Raw genomic sequence first — 21,613 nt, 5'->3', positions numbered from 1 at the left:
ACAACCTGGTGCCGTCACTGAACTTCCCGACACCCTCCCCCCCCTCCATCCTGTGGCTAGAGACCACAGTGCCACTTCCAGTTTTCTGGTGGTTAATTGGAGATAAGAGTCTCACAGACTTTCCTGCCAGGGCTGGCTTTGAAGCATGATCCTCAGATCTCAGCCTCCTAAATAGCTAGGATTGCAGGTGTTGAGTCACTGGTACTGGCAGGATATTTCTTTTATATACCAATAGCCAGCGATGTGGCTGTTTCTTTTTTTTTTATTTTTTTATTGTAAAGATACTATACAGAAGGTTACAGTTACATGAGTGAGGTAATGAGTACACTTCCTCTTGAACATTGTTACCCCCTCCATTGTTTTCCCCCTACCATCCCTTCCCTCTCTACCTTCCCCGAGGTTCTTTTTTTTTTTTTGATTGTGATTAAGTGATTACATAATTTCTGGAATTTCACAGTATTGTGGAATAATGATGCTCATTTAAAGCCACAAGTTCATTCTAACTTTCCTGGGGCAAATTGTCTATCACAGTCTATAACATATAATGGTGTTCACATGTTATACACCAAACATGTGATCAGCAGCATGGGGATATTTAGTAGTGGTTCCACCAGATGAGCGGGAGTTCTTTGTTTCTTAAGTCCTGTTAGTTTTGTCGTATCACCTAACATTTTGGATTTAGCATCCACTTATCAGGGAGACCATGTACCGTTTGTCTCTTCGCTCTTGACTTACCTCGCTCAACATGATTCCTTCTAGCTCCATCCATTTGATGTTTGTTTTTGTGAATATAGTAATTCATAGGTGTAAGGTATATTAAATAGGTTTCATTAGGTAAACGATGAGAACACCACACACTATGCAGGCAGGAGAAGAAGTTTATTTACCGAACTGCTGCCCCTGCCATGCATGGTGGAGAGGCATGGCTGAAAAGGAAAAGGGGGGAGGTGTGGCCAGGTGTGGGAAAGGTGTGGCCACACTGGATCTGGATAAGACCTCAGGGTCTGGAACCCTCCTAAGGTCAGATGGGAGGCATGTGGCCAGAGGTGGCCCAGGATGTGACCTAGCAGGAGGGGAAGGTGACTGCTTCCAGGTCTGCCAGTTACCTAGGTAACAGATACTGGGCGGAAACTTAGCCAAGAGGGAGGGAGGTGTCTCTGTTCAGACCTTACATTCCAGCCTTTCATGATTACGAAAAAGTGCAAAGATTCTCTCTGGCTACTTCCTGCTGGCTAGGGGCGAAGACAGTAGGGGTATGAGGATGAGATATGGTCCCCTGGGAGAAGGCAGCAGGCAGCAGCTGTCACTTGGTAGGTGTGAGTCCTTAGATGAAGTCTGGAGGAGACAACTCTCTTGATGAAGTCTGGAGAATCTCATGAGGGAGAGGGGCTGAGCAAAAAAAAAAAAACAACAAAAAAACAACAAAACAAAAAACTAGAGAGCAAACAATAGGTAGCAAAAATGGTGTTTCTTGTGATGTTACGGTGTTTGCTACTTCATTATGGGAAGCTAAAATAATTTAGGCTTGATGGTAAGAACATTGCTTGGAAATGGAATAGTGTTTATTTTTACCAGTGGGCTGATTTGTTACTTAGAATCTGTTCTCAATGAAGTTAGGCTAAGTGGTTAGGGCAGGAGCAATTTTGGGTGCTGATGATAAGAAATCTGCGGAGCTTAGACATGTTGGAGTTACCCTATTTTGCTATTTGGACTGCGAGAGTCCAAAGACATGGGCAGCCACCCGGAAAAGTGACCTGAGAAAACCCTTGGGGCCACATGCTCTGCAGGCCTCCGGATACCCTGACTTCCTCCTCCCTCTCCCGCAGAGCTGAGACAATGCTGGATGCTACAGATGGGAGCTGAGTGAGATGGATCTGGATGGAGAGCTAAAGGCTCCCTGTGGACTCCAGCACACTTCTACCCTGGCCCTTTGGCAGGTGCTATCAAGCTCTTGATGGCGGGTGGTGAGCCACACCCCACTGAGTTTGAGACTTGCATTAGAATAGGGAATCCTGACCACTAGAGAGAGGTCAAATGACCTCTCCTGCTGTGATGTTCCTTTCACTGATGTGAGCCCAGGTTAGCATCAGCTGGGAATTCATAACGTTCTGTTGTATGATGGACCATTGTGTTCTTCAGCTGTTGTGCCATGGGGTTAACTCCCTGCAAAAACAAACCAACAAGAAAAAAAACCACATACTTCAGGCTGACTCCCACTTTGAGCCACACTTCTTACTTCTGGACTTTTTTTTTTCCTGTTTAATTGGAGATGAATCTCTAATTTGTCCCCCAGGCTTGCTTTGAACCTGCATGGTCAGATCTCGGCCTCTGAGTTGCTAGGATTTCAGTTATGAGCCACCAGAGCCAAGTATTAGAATTTTTTTTAACTAATATGAATAGGGTTGTTTATGCACATTCTTCTACATGGGAGACTCTCAGGCCCTTTACCTTCCCATCTTTGACCATCTGTTCAGCTGGGTTTCTCCTGCCTTTCCAGAGTCCTAAACAAGAATCACATTGAACACACTGCAGGTCTCTTCCTAATTCAGCAAGCTTCTTTCAGATTTGAGAAAAGCCAGTCCAGTTTTGTTCCCCCCCCCCACACCCTTCATTAGGTATAATCCCAGTCACATAATTGTAACTTTTCAGGGTTAAAAGGTTTGAAGCCTTTCAAAACCTTGGGATCCACAGAGCTACCTTCTGGCTAAACTTCAGCAATGCTTCACAATACCAAATTGTTTCATGAGAAGTTAATACTAACAGCCAGGGAAGGCCTTGTAATCATAGCCCACCTGGTGGGAACCTGGGTACTTCCTTGTGCTGTGGCAATGTAAGCAGGGAGAGCTGAGCCTAGATCAGCCAAGCTGACAGATACTTTATGTGGACCCATGATACCTCATGTATAAAGCTGTCCTCAAGAATGGGTGTTGGTGGCTCATGCTTGTAAAGCCTGTAATCCTAGCCACTCAGGAAGCTGAGATCTGAAGACCTCAGGTTGAAGCCAGTCTGGGCAAGAAAGCTTACGAGACTCTTTATTTTCAATTAACCGTCACAAAGCCAGAAATGGAGTTGTGGCTCAAGTGGTAGACCACCAGCCTTGAGCAAAAAAGCTGATAAGCAAGAGTAAGAGGCCCTGAGTTCAAGCTCTAGCACTTCCAGGTGAACAGTACTGAAGAAAAAAACAGAAACAAAAAGTGACAAATTCTGAACCCTGAAATAACCCAGCCCAGCCAACATGGAAGGAAAATGCCCCATTCAGGAAACATAACCCTGACATTCCTTTCTACTGAAAGTGTACAAAGGAGGTTACTTGTTGTAAGGTATATTAAATAGGTAGGTTTCATTAGGTAGCCAGTGAAGAGAACACCATGGGCTATTCAGGCAGGAAAAGAAGTTTATTTACCGAACTGCTGCACCAGCCATGTTTGGTGGAGAGGCATCACTGAAAAAGGAAGGGGTGACCCACCTCTGGGCCAGGACTTATCCAGGCCAGGGACAGGAAGAGGTGTGGCCAGGTGGGGAAAGGTGTGGCCACACTGGATCCAGATGTGACCTCAGGGTCTGGGACCCTCCTAAGGTCAGATGGGAGGCCTGTGACCAGAGGTGGCCCAGGATATAACCTAGCCAGAGGAGGTGACTGCTTTCTGGTGTTACCTAGGTAACAGATACTGGGTGGAAACAGCCAAGAGGTGGGGAAGTGTCTGCACAGGGTCTGCATGGCCCGGGCAGACCTTACACTTGTCAGTCTATAGAAGACTATTTTTTGTTCTCTCATGTTAGTGGTACCTGAGCTATTGTTTTGTGCAGTCAGATCTGTGTTTAAGGCTTGGCCCTGCCCCTACTGGATGTAGACTGGTTACATATGCTGAGGAACAACCATGTCTGTTTCCATCTTCAAGCCAGGTTGTTCAAATTCTGTTCCTAGTCTTATTATTATTATTAATTATTGTTATTGTGCCAATACTGGGGCTTGAATTCAAAGCCTGGGTTGAAGGATCTGCCTCTCCTCTCTAGGACCAGTCTTTTTATGTATCTAAAGATGGAATATGAAGGATTGAGTCCAGCCTTATTCCCCCGGGTCAAGCAAAGCACTAGGTGCATGCTTATGTGTTTGTCCAAAGGCAGGCCGTTCCAACCTTGGCTCCAGGAGACAATAGCCCCCACACCCAGCTTCCACTGTGGGCCTGGCCAAGGGCATTGCCCTTGATCCCAAGGAGATGATAGCCCATTTTTCATTTTCTGCTTCATTGTTAAGCTCTATATAAGCCCACTCCCAAATCCACAACCTCCCATCCTGTGGAAAGGTCTTTGTCCCTCGCTGTTCCTCAATAAACATCTGTTGCCGGTTGATGATCAAGTCCAGCCTATTCCTTTTCCATTTTTCCTACAGCTGTTCCTTAGGTTTTTCCCTTCATGGTTGGGGCTCCCACTTGAGCCACAGCTCTACTGTTGGCCTTTTGGTGCTTAACTGAAGATAACAGTCTCATGGACTTTACTGCTGGGGCGGGCTTTGAACCATGGCCATCATATTTCAGACTATTAGGAGCTAGTGTTACAAGGCGTGATCCACTCCCCCTGCCTCCCCCAAGCTTATCTTTGGAAGAGAAACAGAATGTGTGGTAAGTTAGAACCTGCCTTTAATGCAGTGTTTCTATCTGCTGAGTGGGAGCTAGTAATATGCTGTTTTTTGATAGCAAGGTGCCAGCTTGGCAGAACTTCTTGCATAAGAGCACACTTACAGACCCTTTCTCCTGGGGCTGGGAGGGTGAGGAGTCTATCTTGTGACCTTGTAAGCCGTTTGTACCTCTCTGATGTTTAGGGTGGATTTACTGAGGAAATGTCCAGGCAGCTCCCCCTGTTCTTGCTGATTGAATGGTGACATGGAGTGTTGGGAATCTGATGAATATTAGAAGGGGCTTTCCTTGTTGTGTCAGCTTCTTTTCCCTCCATGTGTGGAGGCCCCATGACTGATAATCAGCCCAAGTAAAGGGGTGGAGTCCACCCAAGGTGCTTGTAATGAGGCTTGACAAGAAAAGAATCATCTACTGTTAGGCGCTGGTGGCCCAGGTCTATGATCTCTGCTACTCAGGAGGCTGAGATCTGAGGATTGAAATCCAGCTGGGGCAGGAAAGTCTGTGAGACTTTTAATGGCCAATTAACCACCAAAAAGCTGGAAATGAAGCTGTGACTAAAATGATAGAACACCAGCTTTGAGCAGAGCAGTGTCCCGGCCCTGAGTTCAACCAGTACTGGTGTTCATGCACCAGCGCACGCACCCCCCCTCCCCCCATACACACCTTTTTACAGAAACCACAAAAAAAAAACTGTGGTTTGTGTCCTGGCTCCAGCACCCCTTTCCTAGGAGGAGAGAAAGAGTAGAAGCCGGAGTCAGGCTGAGGGAGCCTGGGGGAGCCTTTGCCCCGCCTCTCAAGCCTGCAGAGTTCAGATTTCCCTAAACTTGATTGCACCAAACCCCGCCCTCGTGTTTACATTGTGCTGGGTGTGTTTTTTTTTTTTTTTTTCTTTTTGGCTGATTCCAAGTCCCGGTGTTGGCGGCCTGATCTTACTACTTGTACTAGCTGGGGCTGGGAGGCAGGCACCCAGGGGAGGGAGGTGGATGTCCCCACCCAAGATGCTGCTGAAGGCGTGTCCCAAGGGACACAGGCTGACCATCCTGACTTAGAGAGCTGTTGGGTGTTGTGAAGGAAGGTAAGCAGTGAGCGCGTGTGTGTATGTGTGTGTGTGTGTGCGTGTGCGTGTGTGTGCGTGCGTGTGCGCACATGCCTGCCCTTGTGTCCATGGCACACAACAAGTGTGGCTTTGGAAAGGCTCCAGGTACCGGAAGCCAAATTTCACGCCCTCTGAGACTTGCCAAGACTCCTAGTGGGAAAGAAATATGGGGCTGGTGTGGCGCCATGGGGGTTGTGGCATGAAGTAGTGGTGGTGGGGGAGGACCTGGTGCTCAGGCCAGTGCACCTGCAGGACTGGTTTGGGAATGCTGTATTTGTTTGCAAGCAGAGGAGGCTAACTTCCCTGCTTCTCTGGGGTTGGAGATCTTCTGGCCTGCTCAGGTGGCTTTTCCTGAGACGAAAAGAGCTCTTGCTTGCTTCTCTGCCTAAGCTGGAACTTCCAGCTAGTTGGGTGTCCCCAAGACACCAGTTAGCTAGAGTGTCCATGGGAGCTGGGCTGTATGGTCAGACAGGTGAGGCAGCTCTGTAGCCAGCTTGCATTGGTCACCAGGTGTGTGGGGGGGAGGGGAGGGGGGCGGAGAATGTATCCTGTTCTGGCCAGCCCAGATGCCTGTATCACTTAGCAGGGACCAGCTGGGTCACATTCTGGGCTGGCCTGTTCTAAGCCCCTGGGATCCAGAGCCCTCCTTTAAGGTCACATTCTAGAACCTCACCCAGGAGACTTGAGCATGTGGCTGAAGTGGGGTGCAGCCCTTTCCGGGAGGCAGTTTGTGGCCAGTGGGCGTGTCTGTATGGAAGGCCCATGCCTTGCTTTCATTATGTTTTTCCTGTTCGGTATTTCTCCACAAGTTGACAGGCTGCCTGATTTTGCATCTGTGGGCGCAAAACTGTGCTGTGTGCCCCAGGGGAAAATTTCCAGTGCTCTTGGGGAGGTCTTTTTGCTTGCCAGGTATCCTCTTACTGCCACCTGCAGGTGCCCTCTCTGCTTCTGCTTTGCAGCTTTTCTTGTGTTTTGGTCGGTCCTGGAGCTTGAACTCTGGGCCTGGGTGCTGTCCCTCAGCTCTTCAGCTCAAGGCTAATGCTCTACCACTTGAGCCACAGTGCCACTTCCAGCTTTTTCTGTTTATGTGGTGCTGAGGAATCGAACCCAGGGCCTTATGCATGTGAGGCAAGCACTCTACCACTGAGCCACATGCCCAGGCCCTACTTTGTAGCTTTTGAAGGGTAGCTTGGGGACTTGGGAAAGCAAGGCTGACCCACCCAGGGAAAGAAGTCTCAGAAGGCAGTTCTTCCTGGAATTGTGTCTAGGGAGAAAAGTAGAGAGAGAATTAGATAAAAAGGACACATTTCATTCTACCCTGAAATGCATCGAAGCCATAGTCTGATTTTGCAAATTAAAGGTAGAATTCTTTTTTTTTTGTTGTTGTTGTTGGTTGTGGGGCTTGAACTCTGGGCATGGGTGCTGTCCCTCAGCTCTTCAGCTCAAGGCTAGTGCTCTACCACCTGAGCCACAGCACCACTTCCGGCTTTCAGAGTGGTTTTTCTTGGAGATACAGAGTCTCACAGACTTTCCTGCCTGGGCTGTCTTTGAACCTCGACCCTCAGATCTCAGCCTCCTGAATAACTAGGATTACAGGCGTGCCATTGGTGCCCCGCTGGTAGAATTCTTTTTTGGGGGTAAGGACTGCTGAGGTTTGAACTCAGGGCCTTGCACTCTAGCTTGGCTTTGTTTTTGCTCAAGGCTGGTGCTCTACCATTTGAGCCATGTCTCCACTTCTAGAAATAGTGTTGTTAAAAGGCAGGCTCAACTCCTGCTTTTTATGTAGAATGGAAAATGCTTTAGTACACATGAGAGAAATCTTTAATTAGCACAGAGGCAGAATCCTATTGCTATAAAATAAAACCTAACTTTTTGTTTGTTGGAGATTATAAAGACTTTAATTATACATGCCCACATGGAAAAAGAGAAGGATTTCCAGGAATATGACCAGTGAGACACACCAACTCCCTTCTAGAGGAAATGTCCTGGTATGTGTCTCCTGATGGTTAAGGATGAGGCCTCTGCCACATGCAGCCCTCAAAAAGCCCCAGGGATCAGTACCTTTGGAACATGACCAGAGCCACCTGCACCTCCCATCTCAGATTCAAGAAGGCCCCTGCTAACACTTCTGCTGTGACCTGTACTCTGAGTGTAGCCCACCTGGTGTGGGCGTGGCTTTTCCATGAGCAGAAATGACAGCACAGGGCCTTCCAGCTCCAGAGCTCCGGAGCTGCTGTTGACTGCTTTGTGGATTGCAGGTTTGGATCCATCAGCCATCTGGTCTGCTGGGAAACGGCAGAGAGGTCAGATGACACAGCACCTTGGCCTGTGATAGAGGCACACTGGGTCATGCTGCTCCTGCTCCTGGAGAGCCAGGCATGGTCTCAGTCCCTCTTAGCTCACAGGATCCGCATGTAGAGTCACTGCATGAGGCATTAGGCATAAAGTTAGATCCAGGTGCTGCTGGCTCATGCCTCTCATTCTAGCTACTCAGGAGGCTAAGATCTGAGGATCACAGCTTGAAGCCAGCTCAGTCTTAGACTTTCATCTCTAATCAGCAAAAAGCCAGAAGTGGAGGCATGACCTTGAGTGTCCAGCACACCATGGCTGCCTTGCAATCACCTAACACCTAGGAAATAGAAACAGTATGAAACTGAAACCCAGTTAGTTGCCAGCTGTGAGAAAGTTGGCAGAGCGGCCATAAAGGTACATAGTATGGACAGAAAAATGTATGCCTAGAATAATTCAAATCAAGTCAACCCATGATATATAGAACTTTCAGATAAACTGAAAAGTAAACTAATCTTTTAGTATAGATATATCTTAGGAAACATTTCATCCATATAATTCCCAAACCACGAAGTCAGCAGACCCGAGCTGTGAGGACTCACTAACCACACACTTAGCAAACATTCTTCTGCTCCAGCCTCACCCCTCAGGGCACAGCCATGAATCATAGGTGAGTTCTGGTAGCTTTTCACTCCAAGAACAAGGAGCAAAGTGCAGAATCTCCTGTCAGCCCGGTGCCTGTGTGGGCCATGTTCTCTGCATTATTTTCTCTGGTCTCAGGAACTGACACGGATTGTTCTCCTCTCCAATCCCTGGTCTAGCCACAAGAAAAGTGGGGTGCAGAGAGATTGAGTCATGTGTCTGATGTTACACAGCTGTGGCCAAGACTCTCAAGTCCAGATGGATAATGCCAGTCTAGAAGGGAGGGAAAGAAAACCATTTCAGTGGCTCTCTCCTCCCCCACGCTCTGGGCCTGTAAGGGAGACCCAGGGGACCCAGGTCAGCTATCCGAGGAGAATAGCATTTCTACAATTTCAGGAATGTAGGAAGAAGGAGGTAAGCACAGGAAGAAGCAGGGAAGAGGTCCAAGGGCAAAGGGAGGGAAGGAAGGAGGGGTTCCTAGGGAACTGCCTGGATCTCTTGATGGTTGTTCTAGTTGAGGTGTGACTCCTCCTCCAGTAAGCTTCACTTTGGTGAGTTCGATAACATTCTGCATGGATGGTCCTAGCACAAGATCCACTGCCCAGGCCATGCCAACACCTCCATGCAAGCCCTTCCCCTTTCTAGCCACACCAACCTGTGTCCAGGCCAGCCTTCCCAGGAGGCCTCCCCTAGAGTCCCACAGGTGGAGCCTTTGGGTCTCAGCCAATGAATGACTGAGCCTTACCTGTTCACAAGAGTACTGTCTCCTCAGCTGCCTGGGAGCAGGGCTGCAGTGCCAGGGTCCTGCATGGGCATGGGATATGGGGAGTTGATCCAGCTGTATGAGTCACTTGAGAATAACAGGCAGACAAGACGGTTGGTGACAGGCAGACTGGGTCGATGGCCCTATTGAGTGGTTTATTCTGTCTGCATCCAGCTTCCTCTTCTGTGGATACGTCCATGGTCCCTGAGTCCACTGCCCATTGGTCCTTCGCTTCTCTCTGTTTCTCAGGCCATTTACAGCACACAGTAGGGCAAGGTGAGGTTCTTGATATATCCCATATCCAGCTGGCAGCGAGCGTGTACTTAGTCAGCCCTTACTAACTCTCATGGACAAGAGGGTTCTGGTTTCTTCATTGAAGATTTGCAAGGACTAACTTCTTTTGAATGAAAACGTTGCCTTTTAAGCAAATGTGTCACAAAAATAGATAGAACTTAAGACCCATAAAGTATAATTAGAGGAAACAAAGATTCCTGGCAGTTTCATGGATCTGTTATTCTAATTCTTCTTTTGTTTCAAGTCTGTGTGTATGTTTCCCAGTATCAGGCTTGAACACTTGCTCTGATGGCTTGCTGAGATGATGTTCTAACTTGAGCCATAACTCCAGCCCAGCTTTTTACTGGAAATGGAGTCTCTAACTGTGATCTTCCAGTTCTTAGCTAGGATTGCAGCTGTGTGCTGCCAGTGTCTGGTCAGTGGGTACTTAATTTGTTACAAGCCAGTGGTACATTGTTTTCCAATGTCTGATGATGTTGACCAGAAATAAAGACTAGTGTCTGTGAGCACAGGTTGACATAAGTAAGGATGGAAGGGATGTTTTCATCTTTTGTTCTTCTTACTTTTGGTCTTTTCCACTTTCTTTGATCACTGGTGAACTCTTATTATGGGAAAGCTGGCGCTCTATCACTTGAGTCATAGCTCTACTTCTGGCATTTTGGTGTGGTTCTTTGGAAATGAGAGTCTCACTGAAAAGGGAGATACTCTTAGGAACATAAAGGTGCAATGCCTCTTTGCCTCCGATCATATTAAATAATATTAATCGAAATGAACTCCAGGAAATGGAAAAAAAAAAGTCAGGCTTCGAACTGTAGTCCTCATATCTCACTTTCCTGAGTTTATAGGCATGAGCCACCAGCATCCAGCAAGAGCCACATTTTAAAGGTAGGGTTAGGGATGTGGGAGTGGTCTCTACAGGTAGAGGTGAGGAGGTCAGTCTCTATTTTCTTCCGTTTGGGTCTGTTCCAGATCAGAAACCTCCCCAGCATGTGGTGCACCGGAAGCTATTCCACACTGATTGATGTGTGTTTTGTGTATGATTTTTAACTAGGCCCTGGCCATGGGGGAAACATCAGCAGGCTTGCTCTGGGTCTGCTTACCTTGGATGGGAAGGCCTTAGGTTCTTATCTTGGCTCTGTCTGCAGCTACAAAGCTGTAGTTGATGGGTGAGGCCCTTCCCTGGCTGTAGAACAAGGGGTTTGGGCTACTGGCAGTCTCTCACTGAGCCCCCCAGCAAAAACAATTGAAAGCATGTCATTGAGATGCAGCTGGTCTCCTTATATATGATCCAGACCTGAGACTTTGCAAAGAAGCATTTCTGGTTGTGTCGTGTGAGAAGCGGGGACATTGGGTCTCTATGACTGTGTGTTCATGAGGGGCCACAGTTCTTCTCTCTCTCATGTTGGGGCAGCAGAGGGAGCAAAGACCTTACCTCTGAGCCCTGGGATCCGAGCATACCTTACATAGTAGAGGAGGATGAGGGCTGTGGCTCAGGCTCCGCAGAGGGCGGCAGGTTAGGGACAAGCGAAGGTAGGAGATGGGCTGGGGTAGCTCCCTGGAGGCAGAGGGTGGCAAGGCCCTGGGGTAGGCTCATGTCTCTGTGCTCTGTGAGCAACGGGGCATCGCTGGGACACGAGGTCAGCACTTCCCACATGCTCTACCACTTGAGTTGCATTCCCAGAAACTTTGTTTTTTAGATAAAGGCTCTCACTTTTGGCCTAGTGCTGACCTGGGACCATGATCCTACAAACTCTCATCTCCCAAGGAGTGGGGGTTTACAGGCCTTAGCTACGCCCTGCCTGACTGGTTTTGTTGAGGTGGGAAGTCTATAACTTTTGTCTAGGCTGGCCTGAAAACCATGATCCTCCCTTCTCTGTCACCTATAAAGCCAGAATTACACATGTGTGATACTATGCCTGACCAGGAAGGAGCTTCTATTAGTACTTAAGGGCTTCTTCTTAGGGGGTTATGAGCTGGGAACTTGACACATGTATTCTATAGTTCTTACAACTTCAGTTGACGGCTAGGATAATTACTCTGTCAGTGGAGAGCCAGGGGCTCCAATATTCTGAATGTCATGACCAGGAACATACAAAGATGTGGCTGACTGGGAGGCCTGTCTTTGAGGATGAAGAGAGATGGAGGAACCCCTAAAGCTCAGGTTCAAGCCCTTCTTATTTAATGTGGATTCTGGGGCTTACCCTCCGGGCCTGGGCACTGTCCCTGATCTTTTGTGTTCTAGGCTAGCACTTTGCCACTTGAGCCCCAGCTCCAGTTCTGGTTTTTTGGTGTTTAAATAGAAATAAAAATCTCACAGACTTTTCCTGCCCGGGCTGGCTTTGAACCACATTCCTCAGCCTCCTGAGTAGTAGGATTACAGGCATGAGCCCTCGTGCCCAGTTCTAGTCTTTTCATCTTATTGATGGTAGCTTTAGTGGAGAGCAAGTAGGGCAGGAATGCTGATGCCTAGGTCATATCCCTGACTCCATCCTTCCAGGAACATCTGTGCTCCTAGCAGGTGGTCCAGAGGGCTGGTGAATCTGTCATAAGCTGTTTATGAATAAGTAGTTGTATTTCATAAGCATTTCCTATAGGTTTTTTTGGACATTCTCTTATGCTGAGAGCTGCCTGGGTATCCAGCAGGAAGTTCCAGAAAGCCCAGCAGGGTCTCTGAAAGGGCAGGGCAGTCCCCTCCACCCATGGGAACATACTGTACCCCTGCCTGCTCTGCTCGGATCCATAGTGCCCAGGGCATCGTGGGTGAAAACGTGTTATTTCTAGTATGTCTGCTATCATTTTAAGATTTCTACCACAGCACAAGTAAGAAAAACAATAGGACCTGGTCACCAATGGCTCATGCCTATAATTCTACCTGCTCTGGAAGCTGAGTTTATGGATTCAAGTTAACCTAGGGGGGGGAACATAATGAAAGACCCCCATCTTGACACAGAAATCTGAGTGGTCACCCATCTCTGCCTTTCGAGATAATTGTAGCCAGGATGAAACCTCAAAAATAAAGAATGGTGAAGGCATTGTATTCATAAACTGCTTTGTTAAATGGCAACTCCTTTGTACAACTACTTAAAGATAATAAATAAACAAAAAAAGAAGCAAAAAGGGCTGAAGGTGGTATGGCTCAAGTGACTGAATGCCTGTTTAGCAAGCCAGGAATCCTTGAGTTCAATCTCCAGTGCCACACAGACACACAGACACACACACCCTCAATAGGATTATTCATGACTTTCCAGCTGTGGACACAGCCAAAGGATGGCAAACAGGCATGCTTAGGCTACATTAGAAGAATGTTCTTGGATTCCTAGTGTTTGGCTTTTGTTTTGTGTGTTTGTTTTGTTTGAAATTGTTGTGCTAGTTAGTTCAGATGTAGAGAATTATGTTGAACGTATGGAAGTCATAAGTGTACAGTTTTAATAGATGAAATGTGTTCCTGTGCTGAGCAGACTCAGGCTATGTGGTCAGTGCTCTGTGCTGTGGCTGTTTCCTTGCTTCAGGAACTTGTCTGAGAGCCCCCAGCACCCTCTCTGATTATTACATAACAGAAACTGTTCCTTAGAGTCCCCTCTGCTGCCATTGCTTCTCATGCTGTACAGAATAAAAGGGCTGAGCTGCCAGGTATTTGGCAGGGGAGCTCCTGCACAGAAGGCTGTACTTATTAAGTTGGTATTTACTGGAGGCTTTTGTGGTGCATTTACTTCTCAGATGAGCCATCCATCTACACCCCAGTTTCATAACTGGGAGACTGAAGTTCCAGGTGAGCACGCTGGCTGGTAGGATCTTGCGTTGAGTGTTAGGTAGATCCTAGGCTTGAACCCAGGTCTATCTGATGCCTGAGCTTCCTAAATGGTTCCTAAATGGTTATATGTAGACTCAAGGACCTGGACAGCTGACATCTGTATGTGCTCTTTAACTCAGAGCCCTCTTTCCAGTTGTCCTTTGGTCTGGATAGCGGGACCACAGAGGTACTGTCTGCACTGAAGCCCGGCCCAGGGTCAGAAGGATGTCACATGTCCTGGGGCTGGTGTTCAGGTAGCTTCAGAATCTAGTCCAAGCCTTTGTCCTGTACTTACCCTCTCTGACTGTCCTGGTACTTTTTCTCTGAGAATGCAGTAGGATCTGGGTCAGTTACCCTGGCTCATGTCTCTCCAAATCCACGTTTCCCCCTCAGCTTGGGTATGCAGCCATCAGCAGTTCCCTGTTGTGGAATGTATGCAATGTCACAATCCAGAAAGTCAAAATGGGAGAGGCCCGCTTGGCTGCATGCTCTGCTCCAGTGTATTTGTGGAGCTCTGGCTGTGAGGCGCCATGTGGCTACAGCCATGAAGGGCTGCCAGTCAGCAGATTGTGGCTTGGGAGTTTCTGGGGGCTGCTGCCAGGGCCCTAATTAATAGCAGCAGAGGGTTTGTGTCCTTTGCCCACACTGTAGGTCTGGGTTTTGTGTGCCTGATTGGAAGTCAGCGCATGAGGCTCAGCCTCAGGAGCATGTGGTTCTGACCAGCCACAGCCATCAAGCACCTCCATGGCCCATATGCTAAACAGAAAAGCCCAAGATCCACCTCTGCCCTTTTCTTTTTGGGTGAGTTACATAGTTGGAATTTTAACAGATCCAAGAATGCTGAGTGGACGGCAAGTTTGTTCATGCGACATTCCATTGAATGAGAATTGGTTACCCTGCACTTAGCCACCACTCAGCAAATGGTCGATGCATGAATGGATTGATGCAGTGGATTCTTGGGGGTTTATGATCTCTGCATTCAATATAATGTTGCATTCATGATTCAAAGGGTGTTGCATCCTAGAGCATCACTGGAAGGCTACGAGTCTGAAGCCAGGTGCTGGTGGTTCACACATGTACTCTGGCTACAAGAGGCTGAGATTTAAGGTTAATTGTTCAAATCTAGCTTGGGCAGGGAAGTCTATGAGATGCCTATGTCTAATTAACCAGGAACAAGCCAGATTAGGGGGGTAGCTCAAGTAATAGAGAGCCAGCCTAGAACAAAAAAGTTAAAAGGACAACAAGAGACTCTGAGTTCAAGCCCTGGTACACACACACACACACACACACACACACACACACACACACGGAAGGTTGTGGTTGGTGGTGGTGGTGGTGGTGTGTGGGGGGGTGTCCGTGTGTGTGTGTGTGTGTGTGTGTGTGTGTGTATGTGTGTGTGTTCAACCTGGAGAGGTAGAAATGATTCTATCGATGATCTGAACTCATTTTCACTGCTGTCACTCTGCAGAAGATCATGGAACATGGCAGATACAGGTAAGTCTTTGTCCCTGTTGATTGTAAGTCCTGTGTGAATTCAGGGATCTCCTCCAGCTGTGTGGTGTCATTTCTGCCCCGGTTCATGGCTTGTCTCCTGCTTTCTCCTTACAGTGCTGCACACACAGGGCCCAGTGGATGGCAGCCTCTATGCCAAGGTGAGGAAGAAGAGCGCCTCAGATCCTGGTGGACCTGGCATCTCCCAGGCCGGGCCAGCCACCAGCAGCCCCGACCACAGTGACCACACCCTGTCTGTCAGCAGCGACTCGGGCCACTCCACTGCCTCGGCCAGGACTGATAAGACAGAAGAACGTCCAGCCCCAGGGACCCGCAGAGGCCTCAGCCCCCAGGAGAAGGCTGAGCTGGACCAGCTGCTCAGTGGCTTTGGTCTGGAAGATTCGGGAAGCTCCCTCAAGGACATGACTGATGCTCGTAGCAAATACAGTGGGACCCGCCATGTGGTGCCGGCGCAGGTCCACGTGAACGGAGACGCTTCCCTGAAGGACCGGGAGACTGACATCCTGGATGATGAAGTGCCGCACCACGACCTGCACAGTGTGGACAGCCTGGGCACACTGTCGTCGTCAGAGGGGCCGCAGTCTGCCCATGTGGGGGCCTTCACCTGCCACAAGAGCAGCCAGAACTCCCTCCTGTCCGACGGCTTCAACAGTAATGCTGGCGATGACTCCAGTGGTGCCCTGGCTCTTGACCTGGGCCTCGGTGGGGACCCCATCTATGAGCGGGAGCCCATGTTTGGAGGCCGGGAGCCCAAGCAGCTGCAGCCTGTGCTGAGGAAACCCTCGGTGCCCGCCCCGGGGCAGGCCTACGGGCCAAGCAGCTACTCCACTCAGACCTGGGTGCGCCAGCAGCAGATGGTGGCTGCGCACCACTACAGCTTTGCCCCCAATGGGGAGGCCAGGCTGTGCGACCAGGGTGCGGCAGATAATCCTGGCCTTGGCCAGCTTCCCCTGCCCCAGGTTCCAGTCACCCCCAGCCGTGGAGCCAGTAGCAGAGTGGCCGTCCAGAGGGGCATTAACCATGGGCCCAGCCCTGCTGACATGCAACCATCCTTCCCCAGCAGAGCGCTCCACACTGGGTTCCCAGAGGCCAGAGCTGTGAACGGAGCCCATCCAGAGCCGAGCTCTGGCCCCACCCCGGGATCACCTACCTTGGATATTGACCAGTCAATCGAGCAACTCAATAGACTCATCTTAGAGCTGGACCCCACTTTTGAGCCTATCCCCACCCATATGAATGCCCTGGGCAGCTCGGCTAATGGCCCCGTGTGTCCAGTCAGCATGGGTGGTGGGCTCCGGGGAAGTGGCAGGCTGCCCAGCACTGCTGACGGCCCTGGCAGGAGTCCTGGGAGGCAAGGTAAGCTAGCTTTCTGTGGAATGTTGACATCTGACAAGAAATCAGCCTACTAGAAGGCCAGCATGGACCAAAGCCCACCCTAGTGGGATGTTCCCTTTGCTGTTTCTCAGCATATACTGTCTCTGGATCAATGTGGCACCTGTGCCACCAGGGGAGCTGGATAGCAGATTTGCAAAGGATGAAGGATGGGGCCCAAAGCCTTCCTGTGACGTTGGCATAGAGCAGGGACTGTGTCCAGCTGGCTCAAAGGGGATGGCCATGCCTTCACTTCATAGGTAGTTGTTATTTCACAGGCGATCAGCAGAGAGCGTTTGGAGCCAGACTGACTGATGCCCATTGCTCTCTGTTCTCAGAACCTTTGTTTCCACCTCTGCCAATTGAGGTTAATGGTGAAAGCTTCCTTGCTGAGGAATTGGGCTAGGCAAGGAAAGGATGTGTGTGTTATGGCTCATACTTTTTGGAAACAGGTCAGGAAACTGACTAGGTGGTCTGAAGATTTGGGGAATGAACAGAAGCATCTGGTCCTTAAGGCAGCCTGGGCAGAAAAATGACCTGATGACAAAGAGTTACATCTGAGCTGACTCTGTGCTGGAGAGGGAGGCTGTTCATAGGAGGCCAGAGGGCAGAGAAAGTTAGGCAGGTGTGTGGGCTGGGAGGTTGAAAGGGCACCCAGGCCCCTGGGAGGCTCAGAGAAAGCAGGCCTAGGAGCATAAGGCCTAGGAACTCTAGCCAGAACCACGAGGCCAGGCATTCTGTGTAGTGTGTGTGTGTGTGTGTGTGTGTGTGTGGTAGAGGGTGATAGCCAGGTGTGAGGGTCACCTTTATGCATCCCCTGAATGTGGGAGTCAGGTCACTGCAAGGAGGGGTTGTATGTGCCCCCATGAAGCAGGGCAAACTGGGAACCAGGTAGGGTCTTCTTGCCCAGATGAAAGACCTGGGAAGGCCCAAGGTTGGTGGTAGTGGATGGCAGTGATTTCTGTCTGAGTCTACTGGCTGTGTCCCAGTGAGGACTTTGGGATTGAGTTACTGTCAGATGCTTCTCATGCTGGGGAGGCAAAAGGCCAAGGCAGTGCATACTGGCTGTGGTTGCTGCTGGTCAAAGAGGAGGCCCAGAAGGCAGAGGAGCACGGGATGGAAATCAGGCCCTCTGGAGCAGGGGCTCACAAGGTGTAGGACACTGGGAAGAGGTGTCTGCATCTAGGTTGGTTCTAGAGAGGGATCACCTGTACAGGTAAAAGACCACAATGGCCCTGCAAGAAAGGGAGTGTTCACTGTTTCCTGCTTTCTCCCTCTGTTTCTTGTGTCAAGTGTCCAGATAACAGTGATGGAAAAACCTCATGGCCCTGAGGTTTGGGCACGGTGTGGCCAATCCGTCTGGGGTTTGGGGGTGTCTCCCCTGAATAGCCTCTGTAATATAACACATGACCATCACTACAGCAATAGTAACAGTGCCTTTCTATTCAGTGCCTCTCACTGAATCTAATATACTCTGGACATTCTTGAGATTAAGAAAAAGATATTAGTAAGAATAAAACTATCTTTATTACAGTGCTTGACAATAAACCTTGAAAGAATTTGCTTGAAAGAATTAAGCAATAAGGCTTTTCTCCCAGGTACAATCCCTCCTGCAATGTGGAAGCGGCTGTGGCATGTCAGTGCTTGTGGGAGAGGACTTTGCTCAGGTCAGCACTCAGTGGCCTCTCTAGGTTAATGTGTTTTTCAGTCCATTCTTGTTTCTTGCTGAAACAAAACAGGCATAAACCTGGGAGATCAGGTGATTAAGTAATTATAGCCAGGTGCCCAAGGGCTCACGCCTGTGATCCTAGCTACTTAAGAGGATGAAATCGAGGATCATGGTTCAAAGCAAGCCCAAGTAGTGAAGTCTGTATATGAGACTTTCATCTTCAATTAACCACCTAAAAGCTGGAAGTAGAGCTGTGGCTCAAGTGGTAGAGCACTAGCCTTGAGCACAAAAGCTCAAGGACAGCTCCCAGACCTTGAGTTCAAGCCTCAGGATCAGTAGAGGAAAAAAAAAAAGTAATACAACTTTGTCATACAAACTTAAAAGGTTTTAATCCATTGATGTTAAAGCATCCTGACCCTTTTTAAATTCCCTCCCTCTCTCCCACCCTCCTGGTGGTGGTGGTGGTGGTGGGGGGGGGGGGGGTGGGGGTGGTGGGGGTGGTGGGGGGGGGTGGGGGTGGTGGGGGTGGTGGGGGTGGGGGTGGTGGGTGTGTGTGTGTGTGTGTGTGTGTGTGTGTGTGTGTGTGTGTGTGTGTGTGTGTGTAGTTCATACCTTCCTGTCATCCTCTCCAATCCCGTCTATTCCCTCCCCAGACTCATGTCACTTTTCCACTTCATCCATCACGTGTCTGTCAGAATTTGTCTCCTATTCCCTTCATTAACCCACTTTGCCCAACCCCTGTTGCTCCCCTACAATTTTGTTTCAGCTTTCTGATACTAAAACTATAGAGATTATATGTAAGCAAACTGGCTATTACTCTTCCTAAATCCTTTTGAAATTCAAGAATGACGTTCCTGAAGGAATCCTGTTGCAAATAAGCTAGCAAGGGTATCAGCTAGGCACCAATGGCTCATAAGCTGTAATTCTAGCTATTCAGGAGACTGAGATTTGAAGATCAGGGTTGAAGCCAGCTTAAGCAAGGAAAGTCTGTAAGACTCCTCTGTAAGACTCTTCTCTCCAATTAACTACCAAAAAGCTGCAAATGGAGGTGTGGCTTAAGTGATAAGTGTCACCCTGAGTTAAAAAGCTGAGGGACAGCATCCAGACCCTACCTTCAAGCCCCAGTGCCAGCACAAAAAGAGTGGACATTGCAGAAAGGCTCAGCCGTGGAGTAAACTGAGTTAGACACCCTTCTTCCAGAATGAACCTTCCCAGCTCTCAGCTGGGAGATGGAGTAGGTCTTGAGCCTTACACTACATGTTCTTGTTGTGATAAAATTTAGCTCCTTGGGGTGGAGACAGCCTTCTAACAACCTGCAAGCTAGCTTTTGGATCTCACTGCAGGCTATCTTGTCTGGACAGAGAATATTTCTTCATGTACCTATTCCAACTGGGCAGAGAAAGGAATGTTCCTCCCTTGGCAGGGAGATAGAACAGTCCTGATCTTTAGCTTGCCATTCAGTACATGTGCCTGGCGCCAGAGGCTCACGCCTATAATCTTAGCCAGTCAGGATGTCGAGGTCCAGAGAATTGTGGGTAAAAACCAGACTGGGCAGAACAGTTTGAAGGACTTCATATCAAAACTAACCAGCAGGGCTGGGAAGGTGGCTCAGTGGTAGAGCGCTTGCCTTGCATGCTCAAGGCCCTGGGTTCGATTCCTCAGCACCACATACGCAAAAAGAAAAAAGCCGGAAGTGGCACTGCGGTTCAAGTGGAAGAGCGCTAGCCTTGAGCTGAAGAGCTGATCACAATGATGGGAGTGGCGCTGATTGCAAATGGTTGGGTTTTCAGCGTCTGTGTGGTGAAGACCTGCTCCCCAGCAAGATGCTGATGGGACATGGTGGAGCCTTCAGCATAATGAGAGGTCTTTGGTCAGGTCATCGGTGTTGTACCCTTGAAGAGGAGAGGAGAACTCCTGTCCCTTTTGTTCTCTGGTCATGAGGTTGTGGCTTTGCTTTGCCATATCCTCCACAATGATGAAAACAATGGGACCACAACTGACACAGACAGAAATCTCCAAAAACTGTACGTTAACCCTTTCTCTTCATAAGCTAGATATCTCAGGTATTTGTGATCGGGATAGAAAGCTAACACCTTCCTTATAATCTGAAATCTTGCTGGACTCCCTTATTGTAGGATGTTTTCTTTTTGGGGGGGGGGCAGATTCTCTGAGATTTTCTACATAGATGAACATATTATTTGTAAGGAGCAGTATTTTTAGTTTTTCCTTTCCCAGAAAATGCTGGTGATAGTAATGATGGTGATGGTAGTGGTGATGGTGATGGTGGTGGTGATGGTGGTGGTGATAGTGATGATGGTGATGATGTCATTCTGACTGGCTCACTGTCTTCTAGCCCCCCCCAGTACTTACAACAGAGCTCCTCTCCCCTCTCCCCCTCTCCCAGCTGCTCTGCTGTTGCTACCCTCACCTTCCTCCATTGTTTTTGTTGTCATGAGTCTTGAAGTCAGGGTCTGGGTGCTATCACTGAGCTTTCTTTTGCTTAAGGCTGGTGCTCTACCACTTTGAGTCACAGCACCACTTCTGTTTTTTCTGGTGGTTATTTGGAGATAAGAGTCTCATGGACTGGCCTGCCTAGGCTGGCTTTGAACTGTGATTGTCTGATCTCAGCCTCCTGAGTAGCTAGGATGAGAGGCATGAGCCACCTGGAGTGTAGTAAAGGAAGGGCCACCAGGTAGGTAGAAGTATGCATGTCTCCCCACAGGGCTGCCATGTAGACACGGAGGTGTCTACATGTAGGGACATGTAGGATCGCCCATCCCCACCACAGGGCAACAGAGAGGCCAGCCAGGGGTGGGTGCAGTGAGGGACCCCCATAAAGCAGCGGGGGCAGGGAGGGATGTTCTCAGTTAAAGGCCCTTCCCTCCTCTGGCCCCTGTGGAGGGTCTCAGATGTTGTCCGGCCCCCAGCTTGCATTGCCCCTCACAGCCTCACAGCTCTGACACAGCTGCCTATGAATGGGGCTCTCAGGTGGGAAGAGAGTTCAGTGGAAGAGATTTCAATAGGTGACACCTGAGACAGGAGAACAGTGACGGCCTATGGAATGGATGGGTCCATGGAAGCAAAGAGCGGGCTGCTTTTTCCATACCTCCAGGGCTTCTGGCTTCGTGTTGTCAAAATATTTTATTCATGTTCCGTCACCATCACTCCGGCGATGACAGGAACCTGGCAGGTGCTTGTGTGTCTACAGCGTGCCGGGGCCTTCTTGCCCCAAGGGTTTGCAGCATTCTTCAGACCTGGCGTCTGCTTGCTTAGTACTCTCCCAGATTCCATGGCCTATGAAGCCAAGAAACAAGCAGTGCCATCCACTTTTAACAGTTGATTAGTTGTGGCCGTCATCCAACCAGAGGATGCAAATGTGAGCACCGAAGGAGCGCTAGGGCTCAGAAAGTGGCTACTTCTGCCAGCTTTGATGGTGGGGAGAGAGGCCTGATGTGGAGAGGAAAAGGTCTGTGCCTGATCCCATGGGGTCATTGTTCCACTGACACAGTCTGGGAAAAGACTTCTCTCTAAGACCCACCAAACTGCACCAGTA

The 21,613-nt window shown here is 49.1% G+C and overlaps 1 protein-coding gene across 1 annotated transcript in view; it reads left to right on the top strand.

Moving 5' to 3' along the window:
* Tns3 (tensin 3) overlaps positions 1–21,613 on the top strand; it is a 201,657-nt gene that overhangs the window by 127,259 nt on the left and 52,785 nt on the right. Inside the window, 1 exon segment of the mRNA XM_042694968.1 lies at positions 15,117–16,376. Coding sequence (XP_042550902.1) covers positions 15,117–16,376 — 1,260 coding nt within the window.

Source organism: Dipodomys spectabilis, unplaced genomic scaffold (assembly GCF_019054845.1).
Source record: "Dipodomys spectabilis isolate Male_0828 unplaced genomic scaffold, ASM1905484v1 ptg000178l, whole genome shotgun sequence".
NCBI lineage: Eukaryota > Metazoa > Chordata > Mammalia > Rodentia > Heteromyidae > Dipodomys > Dipodomys spectabilis.
This window is presented reverse-complemented; position numbering and strand designations above follow the sequence as displayed.